This window comes from Odocoileus virginianus, chromosome 5 (genome assembly GCF_023699985.2).
Source record: "Odocoileus virginianus isolate 20LAN1187 ecotype Illinois chromosome 5, Ovbor_1.2, whole genome shotgun sequence".
Taxonomy (NCBI): domain Eukaryota; kingdom Metazoa; phylum Chordata; class Mammalia; order Artiodactyla; family Cervidae; genus Odocoileus; species Odocoileus virginianus.
In genome coordinates, this window is record NC_069678.1 from 18,366,005 (window position 1) to 18,392,292 (window position 26,288).

The 26,288-nt window shown below is 54.2% G+C and overlaps 1 protein-coding gene and 1 long non-coding RNA gene across 4 annotated transcripts; one reads left to right on the forward strand and one right to left on the reverse strand.

The window, feature by feature from the left end:
- Nucleotides 1-683: 683 nt before the first annotated feature.
- Nucleotides 684-26,260, reverse strand: NECTIN4 (nectin cell adhesion molecule 4). Of its 3 annotated transcripts, none has more exons than XM_020889296.2 (9): nucleotides 26,178-26,260; nucleotides 7,874-8,233; nucleotides 6,354-6,644; nucleotides 5,158-5,278; nucleotides 4,075-4,223; nucleotides 3,693-3,849; nucleotides 3,187-3,262; nucleotides 2,745-2,819; nucleotides 684-2,404 (listed from the first exon to the last, which is right to left on the reverse strand). In XM_020889296.2, exons 1-9 carry the CDS (start codon nucleotides 26,194-26,196, stop codon nucleotides 2,180-2,182), a joined length of 1,473 nt encoding a protein of 490 aa, XP_020744955.1. In that variant the 5' UTR covers nucleotides 26,197-26,260; the 3' UTR covers nucleotides 684-2,179. The 3 variants fall into 3 exon arrangements, with proteins under 3 accessions (XP_020744955.1, XP_020744954.1, XP_020744957.1); XM_020889295.2 differs by lacking the exon at nucleotides 26,178-26,260 and adding an exon at nucleotides 16,711-17,080; XM_020889298.2 differs by lacking the exons at nucleotides 2,745-2,819; nucleotides 26,178-26,260 and adding an exon at nucleotides 16,711-17,081.
- On the forward strand, nucleotides 8,848-12,343 carry LOC139035039 (uncharacterized). The gene is made up of 3 exons (XR_011487549.1): nucleotides 8,848-9,022; nucleotides 10,206-10,303; nucleotides 12,258-12,343. It is a non-coding gene; the product is annotated as an uncharacterized lncRNA (long non-coding RNA).
- Nucleotides 26,261-26,288: the final 28 nt, after the last annotated feature.

The following is a 26,288-nucleotide window of genomic DNA, read 5'->3' on the forward strand; positions in this document are numbered from 1 at the left end:
AGGCCTGGGGTGGGGGAGGTAGCTGACATTCACATCCTCACCCATTGCTGGGCCTCTGCTCATTGGTCAAGAGGTGGTGATGTCAGAGCCCTTGGGTGGGGTGGTAGCGCCTGGGGCACAAGCAGGTGACTGGCACTCTTAGAGACCAGAATCCTGGGGTCTGAGGTTGATACCGCAGCATTGCCGAGGAGCAAGCAACGCAGGGCTGTGCGGGGCACGCCAAGCGGGGAGGAGCCCAGCCTCCGACTCTTACAGGCCTGAAGTGTTGTCCGAGTCACATTACTGTGCTTAGCCTCAGTTTCCACACATATGAAAAAGTGAAGAGCAGACTAAGATGATCTTTAAATCCTTCCAACTCTAATATCCTGTGGAACCCAACATTTTACACTGCTGTTTACTTTCCAGGCCTGTTGTAGTACAACTCCAGTAAAAGACAGGGTATAAGATACTGCCGACTGAGTTACTGCCTATCCTGGAAGGGGTCTTCCCACCCACTGTCCTACCTGGGGTCTCAGAGATGGCTCAGGGTCCTGTGGAGACCATTTCTTTCCTCCTGTCCCTCCCAGGTCCAGGCATCCTAGCTCCTCCCCAACTTGGAACCACAGGGAGGATGTGCTGAGACAGAAGAGTATTGAGGTTCAGGATTTACACCGTTCAGGGAGCAAGACAGGGACCAGAAAGAACAGGTTTTATCTGTTTATTTAAAAACAGAATATCACTTATGTACAGCTATGCACATATTTACACAAAATGTACATACTAGAATTCCATATCTTCAGGTTCCGCATGCAAAGTCCTGGCTGGCTGGAGAGCAGGGGATAAGAGACCCTCCTTTGGTCAGAAATCCAGCAGAGTTCAGGCTGAGCAGGGTTTGGCACTAAATCTAGGTATCCTGGTTGAATGTATTTGGGTCAGGCAGGCAAAAATGGACCTCATCTAATCCCAGCCCCCACCCAGCGAAACTGCTGGAAGAGCCCCAAGCTAGTGACCCTGAGACCCCTGGGGAAAAGGGGACATTCTTGCTCCCAGTAGCTCCTTCACCTCACTTGAACTCCCACCCTCCCTGGTTCTATTATCACTATTCTCTCTCCCCTATACCATGACTAAACCAGGAGCCCTTGTCACCAAGCCCTAGTGACCCCTCACCAAGGGACCACAAACACCTGTGCACACAACTAAGAAAACATGCGCCTAGGGGAAAAGCTGAGGAACCGCTAGGGCCAAGGACCTTACCTGTCCTCCCGTTCCCAGTAACTGTGGGGCACATGCTCCTTCTTCAAACTCCACCAGATCTTAGTCTCCTTCCCATGAGGCTGTCCAGATTAAGATGCCTCAGAAGGAGCACCTTGAACCATAGGAATTAACCTCCTGGGTTCGGGCCCGAGGAAGGTCTAGCTTTGCTGAATCCCTGTGTAGGCTGATGACTCTTTAAGCAATCTTTCTAACAATAAACATCCAGATGAATCCAAAGTTTTTTAAAAAGTCTTTTCTCTTAATGAGTTTGGGGCAATATTCCTTAAAGAAGCTCCCCTGTGCAGGCTTATTTACAGAAAATATGTACATGCAGCAGGGCCAGAGACCACCAGAGGGCAGTTTGAGCTTCTGGTGGACCCCGGCCCACCGCTTCACACTTGCCCCATCGAGTCCCAAGTGGTGGGAGCCCTGCTCCCCAACTCAGGAGGCCAGATTCCAGCTCCAGCTATGCCCGCACACCTGGATCTGGCCCAAGTCTCCACCTCCCGCCTCGAACCTCTGCATCATTAATACTGCTCTGGGGTCTGAGGAGAACACCTGCGTTTTACAGGCAAAGGTCCCACAGCTGCACAACACACAAGCCCATTCTCGTGACGTCCCCCGGTGTTGCCTCCGAACCGGGTCACACACACACCACAGTTCACCTGTGACAGTGTGACGCACACCACGGGCACAGTCCACCCCTGCACGCACACACAGCACACACTCAAACAAGCACACATGCACACACCATTGGAGGGACTCAACCAGCAGTGCCCTTCCAGTATCCAACGGGAGGACGGGAAGGACCGGAGACCAAGCAGTCAGTGGGGTGGGGAGCATCTTCCTCAAGAAAAGAGTGTGTAGGGAGGCCCCCCTGGGGATGAGCTGAAGGCTTCCCTGTCAGCAGAGGGAGCCAGGCTTAGGGGACGGAGGCAAGCCTGGGTCAGACCAGATGCCCCCGCCCGTTGATGTAGATGCCATTGCCCGTGGGCTTGGCCCGCAGGGTCCCGTTCTCCTGAACAAAATGGTTCATGGCCTGCTTGATGCCTTCATCCCGATCTTCCTCCTCCTCTGCCCGCCCAGAGCCTGGAGACAGCAGCTCAGTCTGCGTTTCAATCTCCCTCACTGTGGTCAGTGTGGAGTAACTGCGGCCCTCCGGCTCTTCACTCTGGAGACCAAGGGCAGAGGGTGAGTCAGGAGCCTGGGCGGGGTGGTCACACGCGAGGGGGCTGGTTGGGGCACGGTGGGGTCAGAGGTCAGGCACAAGCAGGGGTTATGGTTGCTCGGCAGCTCAGAGATGGGCGCCAGGAATGAATGCTAGGTGTGGGGAAGGGGGGACTAGAGAAGGAAGGCATAAAGGCAGAGCTGGGGGTGGGGGGGGAGGCAGGCGGGCAGCGTGAGTCTCAGGCAAGAGGGGCTGGCGGAGGGGCTGCTGACGCACCACATCTGGGGCCAGGAGAGGGGCCTGAGGAGAGTGGTGGGGACACCGGTGGGGCCGGGGGCCTCACCATCACAGAGCAGCTACTGTTGTCCTTGAGACTATCAGGGTGGCCCTCGGCTCTCAGCCCTACACTCTCCTCCGGCTGTAGGGCCCGGACACGGGGGAGGAGTCAGAACAGGGCTCAGGCTCCTCCCTTCAGCCTCTTCACCTGTGTCCTCCCCCAGGCTCCTCCCTAATCACCTTCCCCCACCCCCACCTGTCCATGCTCTCCCGCACACAGACATCCTCATTTCCCCCCACCCTGACCTTGATCCCACCCTGAAACCAGCGCTAATGATGGCCTCCCAGAGTGACCTCAAGGACAGTGATGAAGAGGGCTTTCTAAAGGAGCCAGCAGACCCAAAGAAGCTCTGCCCCACCCCCCACCTCCCCCTAGTGCAACCCTCCTACGCTCCGGACCTGCAGAGGGGCCCCGGCCCCACGAGCACACCCGACCCTGGCACACACACCTGGTTTCTGGGGTCCGAGTGGTGGGAATGCAGCCTCCGGATGGAGTTCTCCCTGGTCAGGGTCAGCTCCTCCTCACTGGGAAGACACCCCTCGTCAGGAGCTGAGGGTAGTGGGAGCCCCCCAAGGTGAACCTAGCCCGGCGGCGCCTCTGTGAGCTGGGGCAGGAGGGTGTGGGCACTAGGCTGTCCCTGCAAGTGTGAGGACGTGGCTGCAGGTGGTGACGCGGCTGCAGAACGTGTGCGCCCTGTGTCGTGTATGTGCCCGTGCCTGTGGCCCCTGGCATAGGGGTCTGCCCTCACTCAGGCGGCGTGGCCCCCCTCAACCCAGCTGCGGTCCAGGCCCCAAGGCCTCTCTCACTTCCCGGGAGGCTCTGCCTGCCTCTGGCCCACAAGCTCTCAGATGCTGGGCCACCCCGCCTCCTCTCGGTCCTCCGTCCCTGCCCACCTCCTGCTTGTCTCCTCTTTGCTGCCTGCTGACCTCACCACCCAGAGTGGCCAGTACTCACTATTTCTGGGTCATCTGCTGGGCCTTGCGCCGATGGTATCGGGACATGAGCACCACCACCGCCACCAGAAGGCAGAACAGGAGCGCGGCGATCACACCCACCACCACCACGGAGGCCGACACCACATCCACCTGCTTCCCCGGGGCGTCCGCGGGGCCTGCCGGAGACAGACCACGGCCTAAGGCAGACTTCCCGCTCTCCGGCCCACCCCACCCTGTCCTCAAAACACATCCCAAGCCACCACCTCAGCCTGACCCTCTGCGAAATACACATAGTGCCGCCCCCTCCAAATAAACACTCTCCCAGCTCACTCTCGGCCTTGCTCCCCGTTGCCCCCCGCCAGGCCTCCCACCTAGGTCCCAGCCTTTGCCCCAGTGCTTACCAAGAACATCCACCACCACCTGAGCATCCCTTGAGGAGAGCTCATTGCTGACATGGCAGACGTATGTGCCGCTGTGGTCAGTGGTCAGCGTGGGGAAGCCCAGGGTGTCTCCTTCTGCTCGTACCCCACTGGGCAGGGGCCCGTCCAGCCTGGAGGACAGGGGAGCTGATGGGCACCGGCCAGGGCGGGCTGAGGCTGCCACCATCCAACGTGCCCGGGCAGCTCTCCACCGCCCTCCCCCATGACGTCACCCAGAGCCACCGGCTGTTCCCACGGTGCCCCTCCCTCCTTCAGGCAGGTCTAGGCAGAGGCCCCTTCTCCCTGCCGCCCAGCCTGACCTGGGCACCCCCACACACACTCGGGGAAGATCCACACGCACACCGTCTCACATGCTCCTACAGGCATCACGTCATCCAGCACCAAGTACCAGGTCCACATGGTAAGAAGTCCATACGACAGGACTTTCCACTCCTATCTGGGCTCAGACGTACTTGGAAAACGTGAATGCGTGCCCCAATACCCATGACACTGCATGGCAGGCTACATGAACAGAACCCAGGCCCAAGGCCACACACACGGCTCATCTGCCCACATGTGAGAGCATGCCTGTCATGGGCTCACACACATGTGCCCCTGACCCCCTCCCTGACTCTCTGGACATCTCAGACCCTGGAAAAAAGCCAACGCACTAGCAGAGATGGGAGGGTGCTTCCAAGGTGCTGGTAATGTGACAGTGGTTATAAAAGTGTTGCTTTAACAACAGTCACAGTCAGCTGTATCTTTTTGTCTTATCCACTCCAGGCACTTACATAAAAAGTGTTAGCATTTAAATACTGTATTATATTTCATAATTTTAAAGTTAAGGAAAAAAGCCAAGCACTTATTAGCTAACTCCCTACTCATCACCATGTATCCCACACTCCCTGGTGTAAGCCAGTAATAATGTTTGGTGACCATGCATATTCTTGCATTGGTCTGAACATGCGCCCCAATTTATCCGGGGTTCAGAGTATATCGTCCCAGTTCATAATGAGTATGTGTTGGTCCTGAGGGAAGGATCCCAGTCTCAAGCTCGGCCCTTACCGCGTCCAGTTGTACGAGGGAGGGGGCTGCCCTTCACTCAGGCACTTGAGCACAGCCCCTTCTCTGCCAACCTGCCACAGCTTTCGGTCTTCAAGGCCCCTCACAGAGGCTTCCGCAAGGACTGGAATGAAAGGTGGGAGGAGAGAGAGAATTGGAGTGATGCTCTTCCTCGGAGAAGCCCGGTCCCAGGCCTCACCCTGCCTGGAATGGCCTCTCCCTGCCCTTCCCCAGCCTGCCCATCTGCGGCCCAACCTAGCCCAGCCCCGCTGTGCTGACAGTTCCCTTCCCTGAGTTCAGAGAGTCCTCGCTGATTTACCTGTGCAATGAGCCTATACATTCCTCTGCATAGCACTGTGGCAACACCTTTTGAACCCCCTGTGGTCCCTAGCATAGTGCCAGTCACAGAACAGGTGCTCAGCAAAACCCCTCCCTGACTCTTCAAAGGTTTAACCATCCTCCTGTTTCCTTCATTTCTTTTTTCCTTTTTTCCCTGACTGTGCAGCACAGCTTGCGGGATCTTACTTCCCCAGATCAGGGATTGAACCCAGGTCCTCGGCAGGGAAATCATGCAGTCCTAACCACGGACCACCAGGGAATTTCCAGCTCATTCCTTTCTTTAACAAACATCTGTTGAGGACCTACTTTGTGCCAAATGTGGTGTTAGTATGAGTGGAAAACAGTGCCATCCCTCACAGAGGCTCAAAGTCTAATGCCAGGAAAAAAGTATCTGCCATTGACCTGGCAGCATCCCTACACTAAGCATCGTGTGAGAGGCTTTGCATGTGTGGTTTCTATTCCCATCAGAACGCTGTAAAGTTGATATAATTACTCTCCTGCTAATGAAGAAAATGAATCTTGACTGAATAACAGCTGGTAAAGAGAACTAGGGTGCATTCCAAGTCCATCTGTCTTCAAATCCTAAACTATTTCACAAAATGCTTTCCATTCCGTATTTATATCTGACCTCCCTGAAACCTGAAAAACAGGGCAAGCTCCTTTGTAAACAGGAGGGCCCTGAAGGTCAGAGTGATTTGCCAGGGTCATCTAGTCCAGGTCTCACACCTTGGACTAGTGCTCTCTTGGCCACACTACAGGCCCTGCAGGATCCAGGCTGGCCAGACTGCGAGGCCTCAGGGTCTCTCAGTATCTCACCAGTCTTCTTGGAGCCCATGGGGGTGCCCTACCCAAGTACTCACAGGCCACTTGGAGGATGTGGGTGATCCGTTGGTCCTGGAGCAGGCCAGGGTGGGACACCACACAGGTAAGTGGCTGTCCATTCATGCTGCGGCTGGGCACCAGATGGAATTCTGAAGTGACGGCCGCTGAGCGGGAGTGTGTGAAGGAGCGGTGGGATGTTGTGCCCTTGACCTCTGTGTCCCAGGTGACGCTGGGGGCTGGGCTGCCCTCTGCCGTGCAGGAGGCTGCCAGGGTCAGGCCCTGGCCCTCTTCTAGTGCTGGACCAGGATTCAGCGAGGGCAAGGGAGGCACTGCAGATGAGGGGAGGTGGAGATCACCATCTTCACAACCCCTGTTAGGAGGCCCTACCCCATCCCAGTTCAGTCTAGCTTTTTCTTCTTTTATATTATCAACAGCGATGTCAAATGAGTGGCAGAATTTCAACTGACTTTGTACCTTTCTCCACTGTTTGAATTATTTACAATGAGTATGGGTCATTTTTTTTAATAAAAATAATGACATAATTTAAAAGCTAAGCAGATAACATCCATATAATAATAATAATAATAATAATAGCCACCATTTTTAAAGCACTTACTATGTGCCCAGCACTGTACTCAACACTTAACAAATGTTATTTCTTTTATTCTCATCAACAAACATGAAGTAGGTATTATTATCCCTATTCTAAAGCTGAAGAAACTGAAGCTCAGGGAGGTTAAATGATTCATTCCAGATCATTAGCTATGGGGTGGTGAAGCCAAGATTCACACTCAGGTTTTTCTACCACGGCTGGTATTACTATATTCCATGTGGATAAAGGAAAACTATAAAGGTCTTTATTTTCATCTTCATAACATTAACAGTCCAAGCCCAGAATGGAAAAGACTTGACTTGACCATAAGTCCAGGACATCCGTTGACCACGAGGGCCCACAGTGCCAAGTGGCGGTTTACAAGGCAATTGCGGCTTCCAACCGCATTCACGGAAGGTCAGGATCAGGGGAGGCATTAGCCCCACTGGTCATGCACAGCCACTCTGGTCAGAGCTGGGCCTGTGTGTCCATGTCTAGGCCCAGCATTTTAAATGGAGCCCAGGAGGATGAGGGAGGCTCTGAATAAGTGTCTCTGGGAGAACTGTTAAATTTAGCTTGAAGAAGAGATTTGAGTGGGGCATGGCAGAGCTCCACATCTAGTGGAAAGGCTGTTGTGCAGAAGAGAGAAGGCTGTGTCATCTCGCTGGAGAGGGTGAAAGTAGCCAAGAGGGAGATTTCAGGTCCACAGAAGGAGGACCAGCCTAATAAACAGATTCTTCCCCAAGGCTGATCAAGCCGTATCAATCATTTGGGGTCACCTGCAAAGAATTTCTGGATTGGGGTGGGGGTTGGATGGGCTAAATGAAGCTCTCTCAGTCCCACAGGACCGCACCTCTTCCTGTCCCAACCCCACCCCATTCATCTCTGCATCCCCCTGCCTCTGGCTCTGCCCTCCCAGACCCAGGGCCTGAGGTTCTGGCACCTCTGGCAGCTGGCCTCACTCACCCAGAACGCGGAGCCGCAGCCGCGCCTGGAAGCTTCCGGCAGGGAAGGTGCTGACGCGACACTCGTACTCGCCCTCGTCAGCCTGCACCGCATTGCGCAGCAGTAGCGCGCCATCCAGGGGGTTCCGTGGGGGCGGCGGCTGTTCCACGCGGCCCTCGTAGGCTGAGCTCACGTGCAGCCCGTATTTGGAGTTCAGCAGTGCCAGTTCCCGGCCACCCTCGCCCGCATCCACGCGAGCCCATGCCACCTGCTCCACCTGCTCGCCCGGATCCCCTCGGTAGAAGCAGGGCAGCTTGGCATCCTGGCCCAACACCACGGTCACCAGGTCCGCGGTCTCCAGCTCACCAGCAAGGCACTGACCTGCAGAGGGCAGACAGAAGCAGCCAGGGTTAGGGGTGCTGCCAGAGCTGGGGAACACTTATTCATAATGATAATGTCAGCAAAGGCAGCCCAGAACTCCTGGAGCAATTTATGCTTGCAAAGCGCGTTCAGTCCATTACCTCATTAGATCCACAAACCATTCCCAAGAGGTAGGCGTTATTATCGCCCTTTAACAGATGAGGAAACTGAGACCCAGAGAGAGGAAGTGACTTGCCTAAGGCCACACAGATGGTATATGGAAGAGTCACACCCTCTCTCAGCCCTGGATCCTATCCTGAGCAATTGTAAGGTGGGCAGCTATAGCAGAAGAGACCCAGCCTCCGCCCTCTGGGAGCTCAGAGAAATGGATTTTGTGCCACAAAGACCTGGAAGCCATGGACAGACTTTCACAAAAGGCTTAACCTACCAAGAGAGGGAAAGAGAATGCTTCCAGAAAGTGACCAGGAGCTAAGGCAAGGGTTGAGAAGAGTTGGTGTCTGGGATGCAGCACATGGTGTAGGAAGGGTCCATCCCAACAGGCCCTTCAGAACATTCTTTTCATGACTTGAAGATGAGAGGATGAGAGGCCTGGGTTCCCAGAGAGAAGAAGGTATGCTGTGTGGGAAGAATGGCATGAACCGAGACAGAGACAGGAATGAGCAAGTCACCGAAGACTGAAAGGCCCAGGGTCAGAGGCCCAGAGAGAAGAGGTCAGGACAGACACGCAGCAACAGGGTTAGAACCATGAGCCAGAAGCAGAGGACTGGAGGTGGGGACCAGGGATAAAAGGTGAGTGTTCTGTGCATTGATAAGAAGCAGCATGAAGCCCTCAGGGGGATCTATCATGTAGCCTTATCAGCAAAGAAGGATGCATGTCCTGCATTTATAGAATCTGAGTTCTTTTGGGGAAGATATGTATGGAAACATCTATGGAAATATGTGTGATGGTTTCTTATTTAGTGGTTAGTGGTGTGTTGCAGGTTAGTTATGGGATAGGCTACACACAGTGGTCCTGATTCAGGTAGGAGGGCCTCATGTATGAGGTGGGTAGAATCAGGAGAAGGTGAGACCTGGAAAGAGGTTCCAGGTAAGGGCACAAGCTGGGCAAACCCCAGGGAGGTGGAGAGTCTGACTGGTTCAGGAAGCCAAGAGGAGAGGACACAACTAAGGCAAGGAGTGTGTGTTGAGTGGGAGTGGGACATCTGGTCACAGCAAAATCATCCAGGACCTTCCACACCAGGCAAAGGAATTCAGATTTGGCCAGCAGAAATAAGGAGTCGCTAAAGCATTAAGCCAGTGGCCATGTGTCCTCTGACTGGAAAGGAGAGAGGCTGAGGGCAGGAGACACACCAGGGCCCTGCTGCTGCCATCCTGCACTGGGCTGCCAAGAGAAGGGGACCGTTCCCGGGGAAGCTTGGCAGGATTTGGTCACTGACCAGAAAGAGGAAAGACTCAAAGACAACTCCTGGGTTTCTAGGATGAGTAACTTATGAGGGAGACAGGGCCAGAGAAGCTCGAGGCTGAGAAGAAAGAAATTTGAGGTTGTGGAATAAAGTGTCTGAAACATAGGGCTGGGGGCGCAGAATGAAGGCTCTCTGGGATGGTGAGAGCTCCTTGCCTGGGAATGCATGTCCAGTAATTCCCAAAAGTTCAAAGCTCCTACCTCTGGCCAGCACTTCACACACCCTGCTGGCCTTCACCTTGCTCATACTGTGATCCTGCCTGGAACGCCCTCCTGCCTATGTCTGGTAGCTCCTACTCATCACTGTCTGGGTAACTCCTACTCATCCTTAAAGACTCTGCTTAGACATCACTTCCTCCCGGAGTCCTCCCTTCCCCCGCCCCCACCTGAGGCAGGGTGAGGTGCCCTCCCTATGTTCTCCCTCTAGCATCCTGCCTTGACCCATCACAGACTGTATTTGTTGATACCACAGATTGTATTTGCTATTTTCTCGTCTGCCTCTTCCACCAGACTGAGAACCTCAAGAGTATAAACTGGATCTCACATCCCATATGGAAACATGGTTTCTGATTCAGTGCTTGGTGGTCTGCATTCCTGGCATATAATTGGTACTCAATTATTCTTTATTGACTGATTGAATGAGTGAATGAGTGGATGAATGAATGAATGTGAGAGACAGGCGGAAGAAGGAAAGGGTAGAACAAGGAGGAATGTGCAGTCTTTGGTTGGGCTGGGCAGGGAGGGGGTTGGTATGGCAACCTTAGGGTGGAGACAATAGGCTGGCTAGCTGGGTTCTCTGCCAAAGGGAGTACCTCCAGACTGGACCTAGGGTGAAAGTAGGGGGTGGAGGGATTCAGACACGGAGGGAGAAAGTGAAGCCCCACTAAAGTGGCAAGAGGGTTCCAGTGAGACAGAGCATGGGGCAGAGGAAGGGGGTCCCACGGCCTTGCAAACGGAAGAGGAAGGGAGGATGCTGTTGGGAGCCGGGAGGGCCCGAATGGGACGGGACAGACCTGCAGGGCCAGATACCAGGGCCCTGACCTGCCTAAGCTGATGTTGGTCCCACCCAGCCCAGCCAAGGAGTCCGGCTAACCACCTATCACCCCTCCCAGGCACCTCCTCCTAGCACCAGAGGGAGCAGGGCTGCCAAGGAAGGGCTGAAGGTGGACTTGAGATTGGGGCTTCCTGGTACTTCCTCTGCTTCTAATCCCAGTGTCCATGCAGGTCATAGGGAATCCAAGCCCTGCTCCACTGGGAGACACTCAAACCCTTCCAAAGCCTATTTCTGGAACAATGTCAGATGACATCCTCACTCCTATACTTGTCAACCAACTGCCCCCTCCCCACCACTGATCACATTTCCCCACCAAAAATACCTTCTTAGAGTACAACATGCATTGAGTCCCTAGGACATGTCTGAGTCCATCCTCCACATCCCTACCTGTGGCTCCATGATCCCCATGATACCAAGTGATAAACCCAAACTTTGCAGGATGAGGAACCCAGTAAAACTGGAAAGTCCCTTCTGGGTCTCTCCCACATCTCCCCATTGTCCTAAATTCACTATTTACTGGGAGCATCTCAGCTTGAGCAACACCCTCCTTCACTTACACACACACACACACACACACACACACACACAGGCTGCAAGGGAAGGAAAAGAGAACTTGGGCTCAGTAGGTAGACCCAGAAGCTGAGACTCCCAGGGTAGGGCAGACCAGGACTGCCTCCTCCCTCTCTCCCCCACCCAGTGCCCGCCCGGCGTCAGCATGATGATGTCACCAGAGCAGAGGAGACACACCGCCTGCCTGGTGAGGTCACCCTGCGGGCATGTAGTGGCCAGGCCAAGCCCACGGACCCTTCTGCTGCAGACTGTTTGCTGAGGCTGGTGGACTCTGCTGGCTGAGCGCTCCTCCCTCTGACCCTCCCCTCCTCTCCTCCCGGGAGCACCAGGACGCTGGTCAGGAGCCTTGGTGATTCAGCCGCTGCACAGCCAGCCTAGCCACAGCCGCCACCAGCCACCACCTTGCGCAAGGCGGAGAACAGGCCCAACTGGCCGGACGGGATCCCTGCCCTTGTCCTCCCCCACCCCGGCCAGGCCCCCACGGGCCTCTTTGGGGCCCTGCCCTCTGTGTACCCCTCCTGCTCCCAGACAGGCCCTCCATTCCTGTCCTGGGCTGGCTGCCTTCTCCCTACCCTGTGCCTGGGCCCCAACTTTCCTGTCTGTGCAAGGCCTGGCCTCTTGATCTCTGGAGGGGAAACTGAGGCTGGCAGTGGCAGATGACAGCATCTCTCAGGCAGGAGGCTTTTCTTTCTGCGGAGCCTTTCTCCGACATTATCCACTGCTAGTGCATCTAGGGACACACAATGGGGTCCTAGAGGTGGGTCTGGGATGAGGAGGAAGGGAGTCAGTGTGAGAGGAAGGGAGACTCTGTGTGTCTGCATGTACATCTTGGGGTGAGGACCTGGTGAGTCTCAGTGCTGGCTCACATGCAGGAGAGGCTGCCTCTCTGCATGAACCTGGGGGTGTTTCCCACATATGTGTCCATTTTTTCTCTTCAGGAGTGCATGTGTGCTTGTCAGCATCAGAGCCAGCCATGGAAAGGCATGTATATGAATGTGCACACATAGTAAATATTTTGACGTTGGTTTCTCTTTGCTTCCGCATAGTTGTCTGTCTCAGCTGCCTTTGGTCAGTGGTGTGTGGCTCGGGGCCTTTGTCTCTGCACCCACTGGAGTGGCGCCCAGGCACTCTTCCCTTCCTCCCCCCAGAATTGAGGCAGATTTATCTCAGGCAGAGGGACCCAGAGATGAAGTCACTGTCCCTCTGGGGTGATGGGAAATTGTCATCAAGGACTACCCCACAGAACAAAACAAAAGCTCTCTCTACCCTTGCTCCTCAGGTTCCTACTGGAAGGACCCCCACCTTTCTCAGCCCCCCCAGTCACACCCCCCAGCACCTCTGGCCCCTCAAAGAGGCCTCTCCCTGGGAATCTCTGTCAGGTCTCTGCTGCTGCCACCACCAGAAAAACCAGCTCTCGCTGCAGGCCTGGGGTGAGGGTTGTCTGCTGGAGGTTTGGAGGGAAGGAGGGGGATCCTACCTGGGGCTGGGGGAAGGGGGGCTGAGCTGTCTAGGGTCTCATTCTCCTTTGTTAACTCTTGCCTCCCCTCACCCCACAGCAGCAGCCTCCCCAAGAAAGAGCTGGAATGTGTGGTGGGTTTGGGGTAAGAAAGGACCTGGGAAGGGACCCCTGAAGACCCCTATTCAGGACAGGTGATATAAACAAGCCAACTTTTTTACCTTCCATCCTTCCCCCTCCCTCCATAACCTTGGCCTTGGAGTGCTAAGGAACTTTGAAAACCAGCAGATTCTCTCCCTGCCTTCCTCCACCTCCCTCACTTACCCTCCATTGTCCTAAGCCCCTCAGCTTAGTGAGAGCTTCCCAACCCGGGCAAAGCGCCCACCACAGATTAGTGTCTGGGGAGGGGGGCCACACCAATCACAAAGGGAGGTGAGAACAATGGGGGAGGACAGGCCTTGAGGCAGCCCCGGCTCCGGCCCAGACACGGCTCCCAGCACAGATAAGTCCCCTAAACCCCCCGGAGCCAGAGTCTGAGCCTGGCTGAGTCACCACAACAGCCACACTGTGGGTGGGAGACCCAGAATTCAACTTCTCCCAAACCCCTGAGATCCTAACCCCCTCCCCAATCCTGCCAGCCAGCCACCCCTTCCCCCACCTCTGCAAGTGTGGCCAGCTCTGCCCCACCCCAAATCACAGCCTCAACCCAGCTCTCAGGACAGCCAACCGGTTTTAAAGGCGGGGGGGGGGGGGGGGGGGGTGGCCTGAGAACCGTGGGGAAAGCGTCTGAAGCCTGAGGCTCCCCGTCCAGTCAAAGACTGATGTTGTCCCCTCCCCCTCAGGCAGAGCTCTCCTCCGGCTCTGTGGCTGGACCCCAGTTCTGAACTTGACCTTCTCTGTTTAGATTCTGTTCCCAGATTCAGCCCCTAGGCTTCTCTCCTCCCTTCCCTCCTGACTCAGCTCTCCACCCCACCCCATCCCTTCTGTCTGCCTAGACTTTGGTCAGCAGAAGGGCAAGTTTAGGAGGCCAGAAAGCCCAGGCATTCTCTCTTCACTAGGCTTGCTCCCAGCGTGGCTGACCTCCCTTCACTTTGCCTGGAGGGCCCCAGGCTCCCGAGGCTGAGGTCTAGGGGCTGGAACCGTGGATCTACTATGAATCCCTGACTGCCATCTCTGTGGCTGGGGTCCCCTTGGCCCAGCTCTGTGAATCACTGGGGTTGGACCAAGGTCCCTGGGGGCCACAGGGCTTCCCTGGGATCCTCCTAGAGCTCCCCACCTTGGGCAGGGAAGCTTGCCTTCCTTTCTGGGCTTCCCCCGGGGTCTGGATAGATCCTTCAGAAAAGGGCCTGCCCCCACCGCTCTAAATAGGAGTAGAGATGCAGGGATGGGGTCCCTCCCTTTCTAGAAAACGAACTTCAGACAGAAAGCTGATCCTAACCCTCAGAGGCCAGACTTTGGAATTCAGAGAAGCGTGTGTTCTCTGGGGTCCTGCAGGGCTCAGCTGGGCGCAAGCAAAGGTTAGGAACCAGGCCCTACTAGCAGGGTATCTACAGAGTGGGGCCCCTCAGCCCGGGGCAGGAGATGGGAAGGAGCAGGGAGGAGGCCTCACCCGGAAACTCACCCCGTTAAGGAGAGACAAAGAGCTGGGGTGTCGGGGTGCCTCCCCAGCCTGGGCTCCTCTCCCTGACAGGGGTGGGGCAGGGCCCTGGGGCGCAGAGCGCTAATGGCCCAGGACTTGGTGGGGGCACAAACCTGCAGCATCGCAGGGGCGGAAGGCAGTGTCCAGGGTAAAGCTACCCCTGGTCCCCGCTGAGAAAGGGGGCCAGGACCTTTCCCCCCATCTGTCAACGCAGCCGGCCGCACTGCCCCTTCCAGCACCCAGCACCCTCCTTCAGTCAGGGCCTGGACATCCACATGGCCACAGGCTCTCAGAGCTGGAAGGCCCATATAGATCATCTGGTCCTACCTCCTGGTCTCCTGAAGTCTAGATTCTTAGTTGCCCAAGGTCATGTAACCAGTTAACTGCAGAAATGGGGCCAGAGCCCAAAACTCCTGACTTCCCAAGATTCCTGTCCAAGGCTTTCTCAGAGACAAGAACACTCCAGTTTCCTGGGGGCCATTGAGGAGATGCCTCCCAGGGGAGCCAGAACGGGGGTGGGCAGTTAGGTGGGAACCTGGGGTCTGACTTCCGGCCCTCAGAGCACTCTGCAGGCTACAGCCGCTGAGTGTGGCTCCCTGGGTGCCAGCTTCCCTGGAGCCAGGCTGCCTCCCTGGCCACGGCACCCATCCATCAGGCACAGGACAAGGGTGGGGTGATGCCCTAACTAGAAGGGGTCTCCTCTCCCTTCCATGGGCTTCTCTGAGAAAGAGCAGCTTTGCGTCCTGAAAAAAGAAGGCAGGGACTATGTCTTGCTAACTGTCTCCAGCATCCAGTGCCCTGGCTATCCCCAGTGAGCACTCAGAGGTACCATGCTATGATGAATTAAGAGTTGGAAGACCAAGACGCTAACCCCGATTATGCTTCTAACACTGAGTAATCTTGAGATCACGCTGGCCTTTCTATTTCTTTCAGTTTTCCCTGGAAACTTCCCTGAGGGAGTTGGATCTCTTTGATCCCTTCCGAGTCCCGAGACATCATGGCTCCCCTCTCTAGGTGTGGGTAGATCCTTTAGGTGTGGGTAGATCCTACAGGAAAGTGACTGCCATGTTCCCTGGCCCCAGCAACCAGGCCCCACCCTCTTGGCCTAAGTAAGTGAGAGGGTTGTCTGGAAGATGGGAATTAAGATGGGGGGTGGGGGGAGAGATGGCAGGGCTTGGAGCTCAGTATCCTGGAGTTGGAGGCTGGGCCAACGACCCTTCTATTAGAAGATCAGAGCAAGAGCAGCCCCTACTCATCCACACATCTAGGTCTGACTCTCCTCCTGACAGCTTTAGGTGGGGATGGAGGTTGGGGAAAATCACTGCTGGACAACTGCGGCTCCTTCACCACTGCTCCTGGGACTTGGAATCAAACTGTTGTATGTAGGTGAGGCCCTGTCTGTCTAAGGAGGAAGATTTCTCAGTTGTCTATTACCTTGGGAACAGCCTAAGGAATCTTACCCTGGTCTCATTTGCATACGCACACTTAAACACACAGACACATTCTCTCCCCCACTCTGAAGATTATAAATTCCTATAATTTTTAATCTTCTGTACATAGTGTTAGACAGGAGTGATACAAGACATCTAGTTGAGAAAATAGGACAACAAGGGATAAAGAAAAGAGGACCACGCCCTGTCTAGAAGGTGCCCTACTCTAGACCCCCCACTCATGGAAGTAGCTGTATTACTTTGGAATAGCACCCCTCATAATGTGCTCAGAGACAGAGGGGGCCAGAGTGAAAAGAGCTTCCAGCTCCCCAACAGCCCCCCAATGGGTGCCACAGAACTGGTATTCTATGACATCATGGAGAGAGGAGGTGATAGAAAGACCCTGTCCATTCTCTGGACATCAGGCTTCCTACACTCTGATGACTGGGGAAACCAGCTCAACCCTGAGTCAGCTGCAGCCCCAGTCAGCAATTCTGAAGCCCAGCAGGTAGGCGAGGGAGTCTCCAGGAAACCCTGGGGTGAAAGGGTCCCCACCAGTTCCACCTCGCTGGCCACCTGCACTGGATCACCACATCTCTTCCCCCAGAGGCAGCTCCAGCCCTTTGGAGAAGGCGGTCAGGGAGCCCAGGTCCAGAGACCTGGCCTGGGGCTGGAAAGAGCCATGAAACAGAAGAGCCCCAGTGGCTCTCCTGAGGGCGCTGGTATCAGCTGGAGATGCGAGAGGGAGGTTCGTTCCTCAGCTCAGATACAGGAAAGGGAGTGTGTGTGTGTGTGTGTGTGTGTGCGCGCGCGCGCGCGTCTGGTCGGCCTGGGCTCAGGAACGAGGGTCCTGAAGCAAGTCCTACCTGTAAACGACGCCAGGAGCAGCAGCAGTAGCCAGGCCTCAGGACCCCACATCCCGGCTCCCAGGGACAGAGGCATTGGTCGGGAGGCAGAGCTGCCCAGTGATCCTGAAGGTCCACCGAGTTCTCCCTGGGAGCCGCTGGAGAGCTGGTCAGGGACCGACCCAGACGGTAGGCAGTCACAGAGTCCTCGGGCAGGGACGCACCTGCCTACCCCCCTGGGGTCTCCGCTAGGGGACCCAGCCCCCTTCCACCCACCCAGCTGTAGCTACCCCCAAGAAGCCGTGATCGGGAGCTCCGAGCTCCCCCAGAGCTGCTTCCCACGCCGTGGCCAACAACGAAGGCAGAAACTTGGGAACCTGCTCAGCAGGTCAGAACAGGTGCGTCTCCGGGGGCTGGGCCTGGCACGGAGTCTAGGCAGCCGCCGCCCCCACGGCCTGGGCTGGCTAATGGGCGCCAGAGAGGGAGGGAATGAGGGAAGGACCTGGGGGGTGTGGGATCCCATCATCAGCTGCAGGCTTTACCTGGCAGTGTGTGGAAGGGGCTGTGACGGGAGGGGCCGGGTGGGGGGAGGGGCAGGAAAGGCCCAGGGTGGCTCAGAGAGGGAGGCACCTGGCCAGGAGGAACCAGGGCAAGGCCCTTGTGGGTGGAAAGCCAGCCAGTAGTCCCGCACCCCGGCCGGTCTTGCTGCCTTCCCTTGGGCTGTGCTGAGTTCCCCAACTTCCCAGGGGGGCTCAGCTTTGGAGCCAGAATCAGAGAGGACCAGAACAGAGGACAGTACCACCCAAACACCTCATCCGCCGGATGAGAACGCAGAGGCCCAGAGTGGGGAAGGGGCTTGCTGGGGGACACAGCTTAGGCAGTATGAGACAGCGCTACCTCTGAGGCAGGGAGTTAGATCAAAGGCAAGAATGCTGGTCGCCATTCCCTTCTCCCGGGGATCTTCCCGACTCAGGGATCACACCCAGGTCTTCTGCATTGCAGGCAGTTCTTTACCATCTGAGCCACCGGGGAAGAAGCCCCAGGGACCCCTCAGAAGAAACTTAAGTGACCCCCGCCCCAAAGCCTCCCCCCTTGACATTGGAGAAGTCAAGGGATTGACCAAAGCATTAACCCCACAGATTGCTGGCCTCCCTAGCAGGACTCTCCCTTAGCATCACCTTCTCCCTGCTGGTCAGGAGTCCCCGCACTGCACCAGCACTACCTGAGTGGAAAGGGGCTCCTTTCCACCATCTCTGTGGTCGCTTTAACCATTTATCCCATGGTTATTGAACAAAGTCACATGTCTGGACTTTGCAAGGACAATCGATTTCAAATGCTCTGTCCTTGTATTCCTATAAGTATACTCTTACTGGTTATACCATCTGTTCCCATGTTACCTATAATGTAACTGCCAAGTTACACAAAGCCTTACTGACCTATCTGGGATAGTCAGAGAAGGGGGCAAACTCAACTCCCTGAAAACTAAGGGAAGGGAAGGAGCAAGATCACTGACATGCTGCTGCTGCTGCTAAGTCATGCTAGTCGTGTCCAACTCTACGACCCCATAGGTGGCAGCCCACCAGGCTCCTCCATCCATGGGATTTTCCAGGCAAGAGTACTGGAGTGGGTTGCCATTGCCTTCTCCGGATCATTGACATACTGGAGCTAATATATATATATATATATACAGGTAGACAGGAGAGAGGAGGGAATACATATGGGTTAAAATCTTGCACCAGGATCCTTTTGGGGTGGGGGTCATTTCATGTAGAATATTTTACACACACACACTCCTGATTCTACCTGTCAAAATCTTACTCATCTTTCAAAGCTGACCTCAAATGCCACATTTTCCATGAAGCCTTCTCAGTTCCTCCCACCTAAAATTAATCTTTCTCCCTTCTGTTCTTCCTCAGCCTCTGCTAGGCCCTTTATTATAGCTTGCGTACTCATAATTTGTGCACATCTTATCTCCTTAACTAAATTGTAAGCTTCAATTCAAGAAGCATCGATTGAAGCCTGCTGTGTGCCAAGGATTCAGTAAATGTGTTAAATGAGGGACAGGATGAGAACTGTAGTCTGTGAACTCCTGGAAAGTCAGGCTTGTTTTGTAATCTTGTCTCAACCATCCATGCTAGCACAGTCCACAGCACTTAATGGGGACTGGATGCATTTTGGTTGAAGGCATGCCGTTATGGATAGAAAAGGTGGTCAGGTACGGAGTGGAGATCCTGACTCTCCCGAACCTGGTCAGCAACCCAGACTTTAACTCTGCCTCTGGACCGTGACTCCAAGGACTCTGGATCCCAAATCTCACCATGTTCATGGTAGTGACCGCTTCTTAGAGAACTATTTCCCACGGGGACCAGGCTGAATGCCAAAGCTCCTGTTTCTCTCCACCTCGGCCTGGGTGAACCCCTTCCCCTCTTCAGGACTCACCTGTGCCAAGGGAGCAACCCCACCCCGATGTTGCTTTGAGATCCACAGTAGCAGGGGTGGGGTAAAGCCGGGGGGAATAAGAGGGAGGAGCACCCTGTGTTATAATTATAATTATCACACTTCGGATCCTATCGCATGATTTCAGAGGAGCTTCTTTCCTTCCCACGGATTCACCCCTCCTGGTCCAGGAAACCCCAGGAGAAACTGAGGCACAGTGGTGGGAAAGCAGTTTGATCACAAGGTGGGTACCCAGTCCCTATATCTCTTTCACCTTTTCCATTCACAATACATCCATGGTGTGGCCAGTCAAGATGTCTAGGACCCTCAGTCACTCACCTGCAATTCCAGTCATATGGAGCACTGGGCTCCGGCCAGGCTGTGCCAAATGTTTTTTCATGGGTATGTTCAGGTCCTAGTAAACACCAGAGGTGGCTTTGGCGGGAGGACTAAGGCTGCCACTGGGCCTGAAAGGGAACACTTGGGCCAGGAAGTAACTTCAGGTCTCTGCTGGAGGTAGGGATTTTCTCCTCCTGCAGCGAGTGTCTGTCTCCAGGTCCCTCTGCCCGTTGTGCTTAGTCCTGTATATTTCACATGGGCCATGCTCTTGGGGAACACGCCCTCACTCTTAGGCCTTGCCTGCACTCTTCTGAGATGAAGCTTGCAGAAGGCAAATTCCAGGGTTGCGGCAGAAGGAAATACTGTTTGGAGAAGACTCTGCAAACAAGTGCGTGGTCTCTTGAGTTCTGTTCTCTCTCCCTCATTGAATCCCCATTCTCCTCATGCCTCACTACCTACCCTCCTCCCACCCACATTCTGGGCCCTAAGAATGGGGATAATTCAAGTCAAGGTGGCCTCCTCAGCATGTGTATTGTCCTAGTGGCATCTCTGCAGGCATGCCTGCATGCCTGAGTTCATTCAACAGACATTCAGTGCGCACCTCTTCATGCCAGGCCGCAGGCAGAGGATGGAGATGCGTAATACACAGGGTCCCTGCCTCAAGGAGCCCTCAGTTAGGAGAGACAGAGGCATAATGACATGCCAGATCCCTCCATCACACGTTCCCTGCATGTCTGTGTAGGTCCCTACCCAGGGCTTCCTCTGTGTGTCTAACTTCAGATGTTCATTATTTAATGTGTCCAAGCATCCGCTTGTAACCTGCGTCTGTCCCCACAGAAGGCTGCACACCTCAGCCAAACCGGTTGGAGTGGGTTGTGCTGAAATTTTTGTTTGTGTCAATGGGACTTGGAGGTGAGTCAGGGAAGACCAAGGGTGGGTGGGGTGGTGTGGGGGAGAAGAAGAGTGAGAGTGAGGGTCAGATTGAGTGAGCAGGAGAAGAAGGGAATGGGTCAGGATGGGAGGGGCTGGAGGTGGGGTATCAGGAGGATGGGTTGGGGGAAGCAGGAGATGAGAGAGCCTCTTAGTGAGTAATATCCTGTTTGTCTGAGGTGAGATCCCAGGTCAAAGAGTCAGAGGCTGGCAGGGAGACCCTTGGGCTTTGCGAGAGACAAAAGCAGATAATAGAGCCGAGCAGAACTAGTTGGAAGCATGGGGGTGGACAAAATGTCTACAATCCATTTCTATACATCTTTGTTTCTTTGTGTGATATTAAGATATTCCTAATTAAGCTATTCACTGCCTTGGTTTCTGCAGTTTGTACAGAGAAGTGTCAGGGGGTTAACTGAGGCTGTAGTGGAAGATTACTGATAGGGGACTTGATTCCACCCCTCAGGACCAAGGCTATTTCCAGCAGAAGCTTCAAGATCCCTCTTCCTGCTCCTCCCTGGGACACTCCTCACCCACAGAGGGCTGCACAGTGACCCCGATACTCTGGCCGCTTTTCCTCCACTGAAAAGCACCTTTGCTCCCCTCCAGCTGGAGCTTCACTGTGCCAGTATCAGGATGATGGCGTCCTGCTTTCTAAGAGATTTCCTCTAAACATTGCCATGTGCTGTGCTGTTCCTATCTGGCTATCCTGCAAATCCATTGATTCCCCAGTACCCAGCCCCATCCTTTCCTGTTGCTTAACAACAACCACACTTTCCTGTTGCCTAACAACATCCCTTAGAGCTTAGGGGGCTGGATTTGCTTGTTCCTAAAAAGCCCTGAAGCTGAGTGAGGAAGTAGCTGAGCATAAGCCATATTTGGGTCTTGTTTCTCAGTAGGATGATGTGTGCAGAGCCCCCTCCTCCTCGTGTTCACCCCAGGAGCTCCCCAAGCTTCTGTAAGTAATCATCGCAGAATCGGGGATCACGGTGTGGGGAAAGAGAGAGATGCCTTCATTATTGACACTGTGGTCTCTGGGTGCTCCTGCCCAGTCGCTCAGTCATGTCTGACTCTTGTGACACCACGGACTCTCGTCTGCCAGGCTCCCCTGTCCATGGACTTTTCCAGGCAAGAATACTAGAGTGGGTTGCCATTTCCTCCTCCAGGGCATTTTTCCTCACCCAGTGACTGAACCCATGTCGCCTGCATTGGCAGGCGGGTTCTTTACTGTGGAGCCCCTGGGGAAACCCTGGTCTCTGGGTGGGCTAACACTTTTAGAAGTTCTGGAAATAGGTCCTGACTGGACAAGGACAAGAGTGGGAGCCCTTGTGGAAATCAGAGTCTTCCAAGCGCTGACAAGAGCAGGAGAAGACAGCAGTGGTTTAAAAGGCAAAGCTTAGGTGCAGACCAAAGAGTTTGGTGAGAGAATGGATTCTAGTGATGACCCCAAACTGTGCTTCCCTGTATTTCCCCATCCCTGTCCCCACCCCCGACCACAGAAATAACTGGGCTCCTCCCAGAGAGCCCACTGTTAGAAAACATGTAGACAGCCCCCAGGGACAGCCCCACCTGCAGAGTCTACAGCACCAGGGCATTTTCAGGTAATATCAAGCCTCTTAGTTTCTCAGACTTGTCTCCAGGTATCCAGCTTAGATACTGAGGGTGTGGCTCCTCTCTGCACCAAAGAGACTGCCACTTCCTAGCCATCAGCCTGGGCTTCTGCCACCACCTAGCTTGGCTTCCCCAGGGGAAAGCCTTCTGAGGCCCTGAGATATAGCATCAACCTAGGACCAGGCCCTGGGGGTGGCAGGACAGCTGCAGAGCAGAATATGGGGCTGTGGATGGAGAAAAACATCCTGAGACCCAGGAAGCCTGAAAAGAGTGGGAGATTAGAGGGAAGAGCCTGAGGGGAGAGGCCAGTTGTTAGAGGAGAGGGGCAGAAGCTGAGAGGACATGAGCAGGAGGTGGGAATCAGGGGAACTAGTAGGATCTGAGGATTCCTGTAACTGGAGGATGGATTTTAGTATGAAATTTGTTAGCCGAGTCCTTCTTCTGTATGGTCCAGGAGTACTCACCTCTCTATCACCTCAATTCGAATCCCCTCCTTCCCATGTGTGTGCTAAGTTACTTCAGTCGTGTCCTACTCTTTGCAACCCTATGGACTGTAGCCCACCAGTTTCCTCTGTCCGTAGGGTTCTCCAGGCAAGAATACTGGAGTGAGTTGCCATGCCCTGCTCCAGGGGATCTTCCCAATCCAGGGATCGAACCTATGACCCTTACATCTCCTGCATTGGCAGCTGGGTTCTCTACCACTAGTGCCACCTCGGAAGCCCTTTTTCTCCACACCAGGACCCAAAGTTACGTCAGACCTGCAGCTCTCCCTGTTTCCACCATCCCTGCTCAGCACCCAGCAGGCAGGCGTCGCTGCCCCGTCAGAGGCCAGGATGCCATGCAGCTATAGAGGAGCCCTGGTATAAGTGCCCTGCTTCTCTCTCTGCCTGGTCCTGGAAAGCAGGGACTGGGTCCTTCAGGTTCCAAGACACCCCCAAAGCCCCACTGCAGCAGGACTAGTTCTTAGTCTTGCTCCCACTGCACTCTGAGACTCGGACCTGTCCTGTATCAGTTTGCAGTCCCAGGGGCAGCAAGGTGGGGAGCTTTTGAGCTGAGGATGGAGGAGGCAGGTCCCAGTTGCAGGAGAAGCAAGAGTGGAAGCCCAGGGAGAGCATGCCCCTGACTCCCTCCTGAGCATTTCCACCACACATTCCAAGATGCACTTAAGGCTTTCTGGGAAGAAATCCCTAGTAACTGCCCTCCAGCCTCATCTTAAAGCCTTCCTGCAGAACCTCAGTTTTTCCTTCAACTCTAAAAGTGGCATAGAAGGGCTGGGTATCAAGAAACAGAGCAAGAGTCCCTTGCCTGTGATAACTAGTGAGATCAGGAAGCACTGGTCCATGGGCTATATGGAGAGGCAGAGGAAGAAGGCCTAGAGTCTAATCTCCCCATTCTAGCCGGCTTCTCTCCCTGGGCCCAGGCCTCCATGCTCTAAGGTCCTCTGTGGAGAAATACTACTCCCTGAACAGGCCCCATATACTGAATCTCACTTAGGTCCTCATCAGTGATCAATACCCTATGACTGTGCCCAGGGACCCCAAACTGTTTCTACATTTCTAGCACACAGCCAAAGGGGAGAAACCTGGTCACTCCTAGAAGGTTCCAGCGCTCCTTGCAGAAAAGTCAGATGGTTGGCTCTGTTCAGCAGAAGAGAGAGGGCAGGGGGACAAAAGACAGAGATACAGAGAGAAAAACACAAAGTAGAAATGGTGAGAGAGACCTCAAGGCACAGTGATACAGGCTGAAACTCAGACAAAGAAACAGAAGGAGAAACACACACCAAGTTATTGAAGGGGGCTAATTCAAAGAGACTACAAGCTGAGACAAAATCTGAAACAGAGACAGAAAGACCTAAAGAGATTTCTGGATGCCCGCTTGCCCACTATTGGGATCACTCAGGTATTTCCCTCTTCCACCCTCAATTTCCTCCACTCAGTATGACCCACTGATACTTTCCTACTCAGTTTCACCATGGCTGAGGTTCCTCCCCATCCTATCCCCCTCTCCATCATTCTCTTACTCACCTGATTCTCACTCCCCTCCACCCCAAGTCTGCTTAAAGTTCTGCTTTTCTGTCAATCTCAATCACGTCTCAATCACGACTCAAGATCTGGCCTCTTGAAGTCTCTTGTCCTGGTCATTCCTCTGTCCTGTTTGCCCATGTCCTTATTCTGGCTGAGCTGAGCAAAGAGTCAGAAGTGGGGCCAAGAAGGCATGGGGACAGAAAATCAACTAGCCAGAATGAATTGTGGGAAAAATGTAGAAAGGTCGGAGGACAAAAAAGGAAGAGCCAGAGAGAGCGCCAGAAGCATAGGACAGCCTGGGAGATGTAGGTAGAGGAAATTGAGAGAGTCTTGACAGTGTGACTAAGACCCCTAGGGGCCAATTGTTGGCTTTCTGTGTGTACTGGACAATGTTGAGAACCAGGGATGGTTCCAGGGGCAGAAAATGGGATTATGGAAAGGTGAAGCTAGACTAGAGTTTTTGTGAAGGTTTGAGACAAGCAGGTGCAGATTTAGGGCTGGGATAGATATGAGACTAAAAAGCTGAGCTGCAGGGATCCTTGCTTGCCAGAAATAGCCAGCTGAGGAGACTGAAGTCATAGGGTCACATCAGGATTCCGAGACTTTCAGGATGATCAGCCCCTCCCCCCACTCCTGGACAGAGGTTGTCCCTGTATATTATTAGCAGGTCGAACGCAGGTCCAGAGAAGCAGAAGCCCTGGTAGCCCTTCTCCCTATCGCTCACATTTCTCTCACAGGGGTGCCCTTCACTTTAGCTTAATGCCCTCTCAGTTTTTTTTTTTTTTACCACTGATGGGGTCATTATACATCACTTAAGATGCTGCCCTGGAGGGTCAAGTGTGTGTCAGACAAGTATAAATTGGTTTATTTTCTTCCTCTCTTCTCTCCTCCTTCTTCCCCTCTCCAAGGTTTTTTTTTTTTCTTCCTCCAAAATACAGGCTTGATTCAGACTAAGCAGGGGAGGTAGGAGTCCTCCCCTGGGTCTATGTCTGGACTACCAATGGACATGTCAGACTCCTCTGGCTACTAGGTGGAACTGGAAGAGGTACACAAGTGGCAGGGAACAGCTAAGGAGCATGTGAGGTTCAGACTGCACGTTCAAGTGAGATGCCAGCTGCTGAGGACCCAGAGTGGAAGCTGGGAGGAGGAGGAAAAGAAAGCCGGGAGAGAGGAGCTGGAAAGGCCCCTGGGGTGGGGAGTTCCCTGTTCTGTCCAGGAGAGGCAGAAAATGAGTCTGGCAGAACCGCCAAAGACATAAGCAAAAGCAAGAGCCTAAAATGTGCATATAGGCCAGGACGGTTAAAGCAAAACGGCACCACCCCCAGGAAGCTCCTCACTGAAATCTTAGGAGTCCTCAGTGAAATCTTAGGAGAGATCTGAATCCAGCATTTGGGAGATTAGCCAGTTAGAAGCCTTAGGGAAAAGACTGACTTTCAGATTTCAGCCAAGGATGTTAGTAGTGATTTTTTTTTTTAACCACGATCTGGAAAACTGAGGATCCCCTTTGCCAAAATCAGGGAAAGCTATAGTAGGGTGGGCAGAGACTTTCAAAGCTACTACTGGGTCTCGGCTTAAAGGCATAAGTGAGGAACAGGTCCTCGTACCTTCCTGCCCATACCCTCTTCATGCTATTTCTCTCTAAGCAGCAAGAGGTGGGATCTGGAGTGGGAAAAGCTCTGCTGTGCTGTCCCTAAATAACACCTGCATCCCTACTGTGGCTCGACTCACCCTCTAAGGCCTCAGTTTCCGGGACATGATGGGGACCAAGCTGGTGCTACAGAAACCAAAGGCAGAAGCAAGTAGTCATCACTCCCATTTATAGCCCAGCCCCAGCGCACACAAGTCCTGTTTCCGTCCCACCTCAGCGATGCTGGAAGTAGAAACCTATCTGCATTTTCACCTGTAGCTAAAACTAGTCAGTGTGGATCTGGGCCTCTTCAGTCTTCACTGGGTCTTGCAGGGATGAGTTGAGAAGCAGCTCAGGGACCTGGCTTGAATAAAAGGCCGATACCAGGGAGGGGCAGGAGTCTGTTTTTCTCACTCCTCCCCCCCCTTCACCTCTATCCAGCTTCTAAGGCTGGGCAGCTTCTGCCCTGGATCTTATCAGGAGAAACTCCCTGCCCTTGATTCTGAGTCCAGATGCCACAGTACCTGTTTCCTTGTGCTGCATGAGTTCGTGAGACAAGATGAAATCAGGAATTACTCCTCCTGGGACTCAATACTGAAGAATTCTCCAAAGTTCAAGGTCTTTTCCCTACCCCA